General features: G+C 47.6%; 1 protein-coding gene across 2 annotated transcripts in view; it reads left to right on the forward strand.

Moving 5' to 3' along the window:
• The first annotated feature begins 350 nt into the window (after positions 1-350).
• The window catches only part of HSPA4L (heat shock protein family A (Hsp70) member 4 like), a 57,254-nt gene continuing 44,546 nt past the window's right edge, over positions 351-13,058 (forward strand). Inside the window, exons 1-2 of one of the 2 annotated variants that reach the window (XM_045018045.1) lie at positions 351-686; positions 11,468-11,525. In XM_045018045.1, the coding sequence (XP_044873980.1) occupies positions 580-686; positions 11,468-11,525 (165 nt within the window). In that variant the 5' untranslated portion in view covers positions 351-579. The remainder of the gene's footprint in view (positions 687-11,467; positions 11,526-13,058) is intronic. The other variant, XM_045018046.1, reaches the window with a different exon arrangement.

Genomic DNA, 13,058 nt, shown 5'->3' on the forward strand with positions numbered 1-13,058 from the left:
TCAGGGACTACCAGAGCATCGGCAGAAGTCACAGAGGTCACGGAAAGTCACGGATCCACGACGGCACCCTAGCTATGACCCACTAATACACCATCTGATTTTAATCTAATTATAATTCAATGGGAGCAGTCCAGCTATACTCTAAACAAGAGACCATCGTTAACTGCAATTCACTTGCAGAACACCCTTTATTTTGGGTGCTGGCCCTTTAACCAGGTGCGCGGCGGGACGGCGCGGCTAGAAGCGCAGGGCGGGCGGGCAGCAGCAGTACTTCTGTTTGGCCACACGATGTCGCCCTTATACAAACGCTCTCTCCTCCCCTTTCCAGATCTTTCTCGAACTCATGTCGGCCGGAGCCGCCTCAGCCCGAGTCTGTCCGGAAAGTGCCGAAGGTCCGTTGGGGTCTCGCGCAGTCCCCGCCGGAAGGGGCAGCGCGCTTGCGCAGAGGAGAGTAACTGCCGGTTGGTGGCTGCTGCTCCGCAGTGGGGAGCGCGCCGGGTAGGGACTGGGAGCCGGTGTCGGCAGCCGAGACCGCTGCAGCGACAGGCCCGCGGGGAGCGGAAGGCACCGGGCGCAGTCATGTCTGTGGTCGGCATCGACTTGGGCTTCCTCAACTGCTACGTCGCGGTGGCGCGGAGCGGCGGCATCGAGACCATCGCCAATGAGTACAGCGACCGCTGCACCCCGTGAGTGCCGGGCCCCGTCCCCCGCCCGCCCGACCGCCGTCCCCCCCGTGCGTACCGGGCCCCGTCCCGCCGCCCGTTCTGGGCCCCGGCCCCCCGTGTGCACCGGGCTCCTCCCGTGGGTACCGGCGCCCTCCCCGGGCAGTGCACACCCACCGAGGACAGGGCGCGTCAGCGTGGCCCCGGAGCGGGCTCCGACAGTCGCTTTGAGAAGCCCCAGCGCGCAGAGCCCCGTTCGTTCCCCTGCCGGCCAGAGCCCCTCTTGCCCCCGGGCCTGGAACGGGTCGGTCTCCGCCCCCCGTGGCCCGGGGGAGCGGAGCCGGGGAGGCGGGTAGTGGCAGCGGCTGGCGGGTGCGTGTGTCCGTGCCTGGGATCCGCTGGAGCAGCGCGGTATCAGTGGCAAGATTAGGTCCTGCTCATTCATCCGCTTCTCTTCATACTCCCGGCCGCCGCCGCCTCCTCCTCCATTCTCCTCTGCGCTCCTTTCCCTGCCTCCCACCTCTGTGACAGGCTAGCTGATGATGATTTGGGGCGGGGGTTCTGGTCGAGTGATATTTCTTGGTTATCATCTCTGGTCCCGGGAGGTGATAGGAACCCATTTTATAGACTGTTGACAGTGGGATTTCTCTGCTCTCTGATACCTCGGGATTTGGTCAGTGAAGATCCCATTTAAACAGATGGGTTTATGCACAATTCACATTGCAGTGGTTTGCAGTGTTCAGAAGCTATTCCGCTAAGAACAGATGACGGAATGAGTATGAGGGACTAGAGGAGATGGAAGAGGAGGTTGTCTGAAGGAGGATAAAAGAGGGTGATATGGAGTCTTTCTTCTTCCCTCCCCCCAAAATCTAGTTGCTACTTGTTCTACTGCTTCCTCTCCTGGCTATGAAATATCGAGGTTTCTAGCAAGGGGAGATGGACTATGTTTGTGATGATGGGACACGCAAGAGTAGGTGGAGATTTGCCTCAGTTTCTATGGGATATACCTAAGACTTTAAGTAAGCTTCAGCTGTGTGTAATGTTCCACTAGAAACCAGGAATTCATGTAAAAGGCTCATAAACTGTACTTCTTGAATAGTGCATGCTCATTTGTGTAAAAAAAAAAAAAAATTCCAGACCCATAAATAGCAATTAAAGTAACTCCTCCCAGAGAAGTCTGTTTTGAGTATAGTATTTTACTATTTAATCTCTTGGGAATAAATGTGTTTAACTTTGCCCAGTATTTATTTATATACAAAAAGGCTTTAGTCTATTTAAAAAAAAATGCTAATTACTGAAACACGCTGGTTAATGTGTCTAAGACATTAATGATGAAGATGCTTTGCTTTAAATACCACAATGTATTATCTGATAATACCACCCTATCCTTTGTTTCCAAAATCTTTAGTAAGGAACTAGTTGGGTTTTTTGGTTGTTTTTTTGTGAGCATCAAAATTTTGAAACCTATTTTGAAACTTGTGCCAGAGACCATTCTTAATAGGCAACACTGTCTTGAGACTACTCCAAAGAATCTCCAACTATCAAGTATATTCAGGTCCATCTATTTTAGAACACCACTTCTGCTTAACATCTCTTTTTGGAGTGCATTCTTTGCAGATGCACGTCAGACATTTCACTGTATTTAGCTAGTCTTTTAGTATATCAGACAGAATATATACAAAATTTAGCTATTTTCAAACTGGTAAAAACAAGTTGACATAACTAGAGGAAACATACCATGTGCTTTGATACTTGGGTGCAGCAGGATGCTTTATAAAAATCATTAAACAGCTGCTCTTTTTGTCTAGGTATTGAAGGACTTGTGGTATTTATCTTGACTTTTCAAGTTTGAGATTCAGCCCTAATACAGTCTAATGAGGCTTTAGGAAGATAATTAATTTTTTGTCTGCTTTTTTGAGATAGTGTGAATTATTGTACTGGGCAGAAATGTCAAACAAGCAATTTTTACTTTGCATAGGAGCACTGAGCCTTATCAAGCCAATATGGCCTTGTTTAGACTTGGATTTAGAAAGGTGTATCTAATTTAGTAAGGCCCAGGTGAGCTCCAAGAACCTCTGTAAATGTCTAGGTTTTGCCTAGATCAAGATTTAAAGGCATGGAGTTAACAGGTTAGATAACACATGCAAACTAAATATGTTCTTTAGGTATGTCTGCACATTCCCAACTAACTTGAGGTAGTTAACAGCATCATAAACTAGCCTGAACCTCCCCAAATATTTGTTCCAAGACACAGGTGTTTGTGGTCTACCCTAGAAACTAGCTAACCCATGGTAAAGTCTTGTGGAAACAAGGCAGTGTAGAGTTGGAGAATGCATTTAGTTAGCACACGCTAGCTAGCAATGCATTTTTGAATCTTGGTGCTTTAAATAGTAACTATTCTCAAATTTTTACTCTGTAACTGAGAGGAATCTTGATTGTTAGCATTCCTGCAGGGATCTTAATAAAGTTATTACTGAATCCTTGAAGTTTCAATATATGCATAACAGACACAGGGTTTGAAAAATATGCTTCCCAGTAGTGAGATGGTTGTCATAGAATCATAGAATATTAGGATTGGAAGAGACCTCAGGAGGTTCTCTAGTCCAGGGGTTCTCAAATTGGGGGTTGTGACCCCTCAGGGGGTCACAAGGTTATTACATGGAGGTCGCGAGCTGTCAGCCTCCATCCCAAACCCCGCTTTGCCTCCAACATTTATAATGGTGTTAAATATATAAAAATGTGTTTTTAATGTATAATGGGGGTTGCGCTCAGAGGCTTGCTGTGTGAAAGGGGTCACTAGTACAAAAGTTTGAGAACCACTGCTCTAGTCCAATCCCCTGCTCAAAGAAAGACCAACACCAATTAAATCATCCCAGCCAGGGCTTTGTCAAGCCAGGCCTTAAAAACCTCTAAGGATGGAGATTCCACCACCTTCCTAAGTAACCCATCCCAGTGCTTCACCACCCTCCTAGTGAAATAGTGTTTCCTAATACCCAACCTAGACCTCTCTCACTGCAACTTGAGACCATTGCTCCTTGTTCTGTCATCTGCCGCCACTGAGAACAGTCAAGCTCCATCCTCTTTGGAACCCCCCTTCAGGTAGTTGAAGGCTGTTATCAAATCCCCCCCTCACTCTTCTCTTCTGCAGACTAAATAACCCCAGTTCCCTCAGCCTCTCCTCATAAGTCATGTGCCCCAGCTCCCTAATAATTTTCGTTGCCCTCCACGGACTCTCTCCAATTTGTCCACATCCTTTCTGTAGTGGGGGACCCAAAACTGGATGCAGTACTCCAGATGTGGCCTCACCAGTGCCGAATAGAGGGGAATAATCACTTCACTCAATCTGCTGGCACTGCTCCTACTAATACAGCCCAATATGCCGTTGGCTTATTGGCAACAAGGGCACACTGCTGACTCGTATCCAGCTTCTTGTCCACTGTAATCCCCAGGTCCTTTTCTGCAGAACTGCCGCTTAGCCAGTCGGTCCCCAGCCTGTAGCAGTGCATGTGATTCTTCCTTCACAAGTGCAGGACTCTGCACTTGTACTTGTTGAACCTCATCAGATTTCTTTTGGCCCAATCCTCCGATTTGTCTAGGTCACTCTGGACCCTATCCTCCAGCACTATGATTTAATCATGAGTATTTTTAGTAAAAATCATGGACAGATCACAGGCAAAAAACAAAAAATCACAGCCCCATTACCTGTCCATGACTTTTACTAAAAATACTCATGATTGAATCTTGGGGAGGGGGGCCTGCTGCAGGGGAGGAACCCATGGGGGCCTGCTGCTACTCGGTCTTCTGCTGAAAAGGGAGTTTTGGGGGGCTTGCCACTGCGGGGGGTGAAGGGAGCCCTGGGTGGAGAAAGAGAGCCATGGGGGGGGCCACCACTCCCGGGGGGGCCGCCCAAGCAGCTGGCCAGTGTCGCTGTCCCCAGGGCTGCCTGATTAGCTGGCTCCGGGGCCAGCTGCTTGGGCGGCCCTGGGGTTAGCCACACTGGCTGCTGCAGAAGTATGCTGGGAAGTGCATCTGCTGGGAACTCTCCAGCTCCCATCTCATTCCTTCTTGAAGTGTCTTCTATTTGCAGACTAGGCTCTGCCAGGTTGAGTGGCCCCGGTGGCGGCCAGCAGCTCTGCAACCCATTTCTGCACAAATTTTGCATTGCCCAGTGGTGCAGAATTCCCACAGGAGTACCATTGTCATGTGTCTGCCCCCCCTTCCATTAATCTCCTCTTTTCCAAACTAAACATATCCAGTTCATTCAGCCTTTGCTCATATGGCTTGCAATCCACCTCTTTGATCATCTTTGGTGGTTGCCTCTGGATCCTTTCCAGTTTTTCTACATCCTTTCTCTACATTGGTGACCAAAATTGGACACAATACTCCAGCTGAGGCCTAACCAGTGCCGAGTAGAGCAGTACTATCACATCCTGTGACTTGCATGCTATGCCTCTGTTAATACAACCTAAAATTGCATTGCGCCCCCCCCTTTGTTGGCAACAGCATCGCATTGGTGACTCATATTGAGGTTGTGACCCACCACAACTCCCAGATCCTTCTCAGCAGTGCTGCTGTCAAACCAGTTTTCCCCCATTTTGTATTTGTGCATTTGGGGTTTTCTTCCCTAAGTGTAGCACCTTACATTTGTCTTTGAATTTTATTTTGTTGTCTATAACCGAGTTCTCCAATTTATCAAAATCCCTCTGAATTTTAGCTGTATCCTCCACAAGTGTTGGCAACCCCCTCTCCCCAGCTTTGTCTCATTTTCAAATTTGATCAGTACGCTCTCTATACAGGTGGTCCCTGGTATACGTCAGGGTTGTGTTCTTGAAAAGGGCAATGGATACCGGGGACCTACACGTACAGCAGTGGTGTAGGCAGGAGAGGATACTTGGCTGGGTGAGCAATGATGGGGGGTGGAGGAGTAGGAGCGATCTGGCCACCTGTTTCCCCCCTCCGGCCAGCCTTGTCAGAGAGTGGGGCAATAGATGCTCTAGTCAGGGACTCCTGGAAAAATGAGGGGGCCCTGGAAAAATATGCACACTCCAGTAGCTCAGCCCCCTGGCTCGGGGGCTTGCCCAACTCTGCCAGCCCAGCACTCCTGCTGGGGTGCAGGTGCTTGCCTGCTTCACCCAGTTCTCCTGCCAGGGCGTGGGCGCTTGCCCTGCTCCACCTGGCAGGGGAGCTGGACTGGGGTGCGGGGGCTTGCCCCACTCCAGCCAGGTAGCGGGGGTTGGTGGCTTGGAAGCCCCTGTGCCCTGACCTTGCTCCCCAGCAGGAGGGCTGGGTGAGTGGAGGGGGTCAAGACCCCAACCCCGCTCCGCGGCTGGAGCGCCAGAGCTGGGCAATCCTCCGTGTGCCAGGTGGACAGTATGGGGCAAGCTCTGGGGTGGGAGCAGGGCCGGGACTAGGGGGCAGGCTGGGCCTGGATGTGAGGTGGTTGGGGAACGGCCCGCCCGTGGCTACGCATATCTGTTGCATATCCCTTGCTCATCAATAGGGGAACATGTTCCAATTCACGTCGATCCCGATCCACATATCCATCGTTTGCAGTAGTGTACTATATGTGGATCAGGATCGACGTGAATTGGAACATGTTTTCCTATTGATGAGTGACGAATATGTGAAACAACAGGTAAGAGGGAGATGTTTACCGGGGACTCCTTGTACCTACATCCCAGTTATTAATAAAGATGTTAAACAACACTGGACCCAGAGCAGATCCTCGTGGAACCCCACTTGAGACCTCCCTCCAATCCAGCTTTGATTTTATTAAGTCTAGCTCTCTTAGTTACAAAGATATCCTAATAAATGATAACTAATATGTTTACATTTTCCGGAGCTGATAGGGAGCTCCGTTGTCTGCTGCTGGTCATGGCTTTCCTAACAAGCAGAGTGCGAAATTGACAAAATGAATAGGACTAATTCTGTTGTTGCTGTTAAGAAGACATGGGGTAGTAATGAAATTGACAACCATTTCATTTGGCTGTTTTGGAGCGGAAACTTTGAGCAGTATCTACTCCTGGGGGGATTCTGCGCCAAAAAATTTTAAATTCTGCAAATTTTATTTGTCAAAATAATGCAATATAATCACACCAGTTTCAATTGTTTTAGTAAGTTATTTAAACTACATTATAGAAAAAAGTCACAATAACTATTCAGCATTTCCTAAACATGTGAAAGTTAAGTTACAAATACTTGGTAACTTATATCCTCCATTCCAGTTATAATCCTGGATTTTCATTTTCATTTACATTATAGAACACCAAACCGGAAAAAAAAATAGAATGTCATTTTAAATTGCTCAGACTTTGATACATGAAAGTTGTACAGTTTTGCTAATCATTGTCCTGGACCTAGCTGGGTACTTTGGGAAGTACTTGGTTCTGTTTGTCCATTTTATTGACTGCTTGGTAAATGTTTTATTTGCCCTCAAAAGTGTTAGATTTTTACTTACCCAGTTAAAAAAACAAACCCCATTGTGCTGTTTTGGCAGAGGAAAAAAGTGAGCGCATCGATCTTCCCAGCTGATTCCCGTACTGTCATTTATAAGGCTTTATGTCACTCAGGCTATATAGGGGCCTTAAAACTTTTACAGGATTTTTATACTCCTAGGCGAGTTGACTGAAAATGGGGACAGTTAACCAACAATAGAATAATTAACAGTGTTACTATGCAGACAGGTTGCTACGTTTCTGCCTCAGAGAATGAGGTCAATTAACCATCAACAGCAACAAAATGTTTTTTGGTTTTTTTTTTGTTTTTTTACAAAAGCTATTTTCTTTAACTTAAAAACAAACAATTTTCATTAACATGATACTAATATTTGATGTTTTTTTCGGTTCTCAAGAAGGTTACATTTTATTAGGCAGGCAGGCTGCTACATTTCTGCCTCGGGGACAGAGCCTTCCTCCTGCATAACAAAAAAGACCTATCCTCCTCCACACCCCTCAAGCTGAAGTATGGAGAGAGGGATAGAGTCTCTCTCCCTTGTTGGCCAGCCTCACCCCCTCACAGTGATCAACATTTCCCCCACAGGCACCGTACAAACCCTCCTCCCCCCACGGTGATTTGCGTCTCTGAAGCTGCTCCAGGTACACTGGAACTGACACGCTGCCGGGGAAGAGATGCATGTCCTCCTGCAGATTTCTTTTGCATTTTTCTGCCCGGGGGCACTGAAATATGCAGGCCATATAAATTCTGCACCCCCACATGGGCACAGAATTCTGTCAGGAATAATCAGAAAGGAGTGCTGGGGTGGTTTATGGGGGAAGAAAACTGAAAAGACTAGTGAGGTTAGAATCGTGGAGGCAACAATCATTAGAAAGACTGCATAGGCGCATGAAGCTCTGTTCCTCTTCCAGGAGCCAGTGGATGTTGGAACTTTAAATTTACCAGACACACATTTTCCAGGAATTGATACACAATACATAGTCCCTGGGTAGGGTCCATGAACAGCACTCATCTAAGAAAACGTGCAGGAGGTTGGTGGTACTTGGCCTTTTTGCCACTTCCATTCTCCGTTCCTCACTCTCAACCCACAGGATCTGGATCCGTCAGATACGCCTGTGGCTGCTAAGTGTCTGATGGTAAAAGTTCCCTCTTGTGCTGAGCACCAGTAGCTTTAATATTAAAAGGGCTATTATAAACTCTTTAAAATAAGGATTTTCTATGAAAGTTCTCATATGATCTTCTAAAGCTGATGTGGTAAGAGAGCATCCTCAACCAAATGCTTATATGGCAAGGCTTGAAATCTGTGCTCAGCAGCTAACCATTGGCAAATGAAAAATTCTGGCAAAGTACAGTTAAGATTCCCAGACCAATGCTGCTTCTATTGCTGTGGGAATTGCTGCTGTTGGAACTCCTTCTTGTTTTAAAATCCTATTAATGAATAGCATGTAGGAGGAGGAAGCATTTCCTCTTCCTCTGCAGCAGCACCACTTCATGGCAGATCTGCTTCTCTGGACAGCCTCTAATATACGGCCAAAGGGAACATGTTTTGTTTACTTTCTGACACTCCTCCTCTCCCCTGGTAAGGGAGACTTATTGTACCCTAGCCCCAACACTTTGGGGGAGACTTGCCATGATCTGACTCCTTCAGAGAGCATGGGGAGACCTCGCACGTTGCCAGAGTAGCTTCTGACTTGACACTTAAAGTCTCATATAGCAGCCTATTAATTAATGCCACCTCTGTGGAAAAAGGGAATTTTCTAAAAGTTATGGCATGTCAATATCATTAACCAGTCATAACTAACCTGTGAAATGAAGTGCCTTGTACGTAGTCTACACGCATCTTAAGTCATCATTGTGTTAGATGGTCTTTTGACATACTTAATAAAGAACTATGTCTAAAATATATATTATCGTTAGGGTATATTGAACAGCATAAAATCAGCTTGCATGGAGGATGTATTGGGTGCTTTTTCAAAAAGATTAACTACTTCTGATTTATAAACAATGAAAAGTAGTGCTGTACACAGAACGTACTCGTAGGATTTTGTCTGGGCTTAAGTATTGCATACTTCAATACAATCTCATATCAGAGAGTGCTGGATATAGTCACCAAATGACAGTTCTCCACTTTGGGAGAGAGTCTAGCCATTGGATCTTTCTCTTAGTTTCTCTGATGAGCCTGTTAGTAAATATTTGTTCCCCATGTAGATACTTATAGACAAGGGGTGGGCAACCTTTTTGGCCTGAGGGCCACATCTGGGTATGGAAATTGTATGGCAGGCCATGAATGCTCACAAAATTGGGGGTTGGGGTACAGGAGGGGGTGAGGTCTTGGCTGGGGGTGCAGGCTGTGGGGTGGAGCCAGGGATGAGGGGTTTTGGGTGCAGGAGGGGGCTGCTGGCTAGGGGTAGAGCAGAGGAGTTTGGATATGGGAGGGGGCTCCAGGCTGAGGCAGGGGGTTGGGGTGTGTGGGAGGGGGATGTGGGCTGGGGCTGAGGGGTTTGAAGTGTGCGAGGGGGCTCTGGGCTGGGGCAGGGGCTTGGGGTGTGGGTTCCGGGGTGGGGCCAGAAATGAGGGGTTCAGGGTGTGGGAGGAGACTCCAGGTGGGGGCTGGGGTGTGGGGGAGGGGACTCTGGGCTGGGGTTTAGGGGTTTGGAGTGCAGGTTCCAGAGTGGGGCCAGAAATGAGAGGTTTGGGGTGTGGGAGGGGGCTCTGGGCTGGAACCAAAGGGTTCGGAGGGTGGGAGGGGGATCAGAGCTGGGGCAAGGGGTTGGGGGTTGGGGTGCCTGGGGAGGTCAGGTGTGCAGGCTCCAGGCAGTGCTTACCTCAAGCAGCTCCCGGAAGCAGCGGCCTGTCCCTCTTCCAGCTCCCATGTGGAAGCATGGCCAGGTGGCTCTGCGTGCTGCCCCTGTCTGCAGACTCCACCCCTGCCGCAGTTTCCAGCCAATGGGAGCCACTGGGGGCAGCGCTTGGGGTGGGGGCAGAGTACGGAGCCCCTTACTGCCCCTACGTGTAGGAGCCGGAGAGGGAACATGCCGCTGCTTCTGGGAGCTGCGCAGAACCATGGCATGCGCGGAGTGGGACAAGCCCCCAGTCCCACTCCCTGGCAGGAGCTCAAGGGCTAGATTAAAAGGTCTGATGGGCCAGACTTGGCCTGCGGGCTGTAGTTTGCCCCACTCCTGTTATAGACTGTAATCAAGTCATCCCTTAACCTTCTTTTTGTTAAGCTAAATAGATTGAGTTGCTTGAATCTGTCACTGTTGGGCATATTTTCTAATCCTTTAATCATTCTGGTGGCTCTTCTCTGAACCCTCTCCAAATTATTCTGAATTGTGGGCACCAGAACTGGACTCCGCATTTCAGCTGTAGTTGCACCAGAGCCAAATACAGAGGGAAAATAACCTCTCTACTCCTACTTGAGATTCCCCTGTTTATTCATCTCAGGATCACATTTGGGGGTGTGCGTGTGTGTGTGTGTGTGTGTGTAGATCTAGATATAAAATCTGCCTTCGCTTCCCCTCTAAACCAGGTTATTTTTTAACTTCCAATTGGGATTGTGACATTTTGAGCTTCTAGAAAGGATTATTTAATGATTTCCAATTACCATTCACATTTTTCTGATTAAAAATTCTGCCCCAACTGATTTCTCATACTTGTTTTCAACTTTGTGAAATTGGTCCTATTAACGCACCAGATATATATTATTGGTATGGACTTCATTCTGCTTGCACAGTATGTATGTGATCAAGTCATGAACATTGTAACTAAGCTACCATTAACTTTAGTTCTTTGATCAGTTCCTCTTTGTCTGTTAGAACAAAGTCCAATAAAGATTTCCCATGAGTTGGCTGCAACACTTTTTGAGTAAGAAAATTCTCATCTCTAATGTCTAGAAATTCCAGTGATGTATTAGTACTGTTGCTGGCCTGCTGGGTGACCTTGGGCAAACTCCATGCCTCAGTTTCCCTGCCTGCAAAATGGGGATGCTGATATTTGCCTGCTTTGCAAAACACTTTGAGATCTACTGATGAAAAGCACTATAAGAACTAGGTATTCTAATAAAATGCACATTAAAATATGTGCTGGAACAGACAACATTTTATTACGGGTGCATGAAGCCTTTAGGTGTTGGGCATCAACTACCAGCACACTTACAACTGAAGGAAGGGAAATAATTTCGGGCAATAGAAAACGTTAATATGACTGTTAAAGAATTCCACAAAGTAATTTAAGCAGCAGTTGATGGTCTTTTAAAAGTAGTTTTGGGGTTTACTCTGGGGGAAAAAAGTGTACTTTCCCCCTGACGTTGTTTTCTGTCAAAGCTGAATATTTGTCTTTCTGTTGTTATTTAGAGCTTGTATATCTCTAGGATCCAAAACCCGGGCCATAGGAAATGCAGCAAAAAGCCAGGTAAATTGATCTAAATATATTATTTTACAGGAATTTAAGCAATCTTTAAATTACTCATCTGCTGAATTGTGAGGGAAGTGTAAGAGTGAAGAAATCTGATACATTGTTTCATGTTTTAACTTAAAATATATGCTTAAAATTTCCTTGCTTTTGTTACCATTATTACTAAATCATTAGGCTGTACTCTCCTCTGTTAAAACTACAGGCAAGTCTTATCTTAGGTGGGGGTTCCGTTCCGCGGTTATCGCGTAAAGCGAAAACTCCATATAGTTGAAATTATATCTTCAAGCCCTTTAAACCCCACCCGCAGTGCCGGCAGCTGGGCTGGGGGGGCATTTAAAGGGCTCCACCGGGCTTCCTGCCGCGGCGGGGAGCCCGATAGAGCCCTTTAAATGCCCCCCGCCTGGCCGCCGGAGCTGCGGGCGGGATTTAAAGGGCTCCACTGGGCTTGTGTTTTCCTAACTTTTAAGTGTTTGACTTTGCAACCTTTACATTTCTTTTAGCATAGCTTTTTATATGCAACTTACTTCCTATTTTTCCTTTCATAAAAAAAAAACTACATGCTATTGAAATAACCCTCTGCATGAGTCATCAGAAGGGTTTGAAGAGTTGAAGTAGCTGCTTCACAACAGTGCTCAGTGGGACTGAGGAGTGTGGTCAGTGCAGATGAAACTGGGAGAATTTAGGAGCAAAACCTGTAATGTAAGCCCTGCAGCACATGTGATAACTTCCTTTTTTGGGGGCTAAATAAATCTAGACGGATTTTCAGAGACAGAAAAAGGCCACTCTCTGATCTACCCCTTAAACATATGAAAAGTAAAGGGAAGGAAAAATTGTGAATATCTTTTGTGAGCTGACATAATAAAATGTGACTGGATAAATAATACAAAATGAGGAGGGAGAAGAGAGCCTGAAAGCTCCCCGCTGCCCTTTAAATGCCTCTCCCCCTCCCCCCCCCCGGCCCCGCCACTGCAGCTGCGGGCGGGATTTAAAGGGCTCCACCGGGCTTCCTGCAGCGGCGGGGAGCCCGTCGGAGCCCTTTAAATGCCCCCCTGGCTTGGCCGCCGGAGCTGCGGGCGGGATTTAAAGGGCTCTGCCGGGCTTCCCGCTGCGGTGGGGAGCCCGGAGGAGCCCTTTAAATCCCGCCCACAGCTTTGGCAGCCGGCCTGGGGCTGGCATTTAAAGGGCCCGGAGCTTCACGGTGGCTGGAGCCTTGGGCCCTTTAGTTTGCCACAGGGGCTACCAGCCACCTCTGCAGCTGGGAGCCCCCTGGGTGATTTAAAGGCCCTGGGACTCCCAGCCACAGCTGGTGCCCCAGGACCTTTAAATCTTGAGCCCACGCCCTCCCCCTCTTGGGGCCACGCCCCCCACTCCGACCCTACGGGTAAAGTTGAAATTGTGCATGTTAAATGCGCGTAAGTTGCGAGAGACCTGTAATTGAAATATTGCCTCTGGTTAATTCTTGATTTTTTTTTTTCCCTCTTTAGAGGAAAGACAGGGAGAAATGTAGGACTTGGTCTACTCACCAGTGAA

Source organism: Mauremys mutica, chromosome 5, assembly GCF_020497125.1.
Source record: "Mauremys mutica isolate MM-2020 ecotype Southern chromosome 5, ASM2049712v1, whole genome shotgun sequence".
Lineage (NCBI taxonomy): Eukaryota > Metazoa > Chordata > Testudines > Geoemydidae > Mauremys > Mauremys mutica.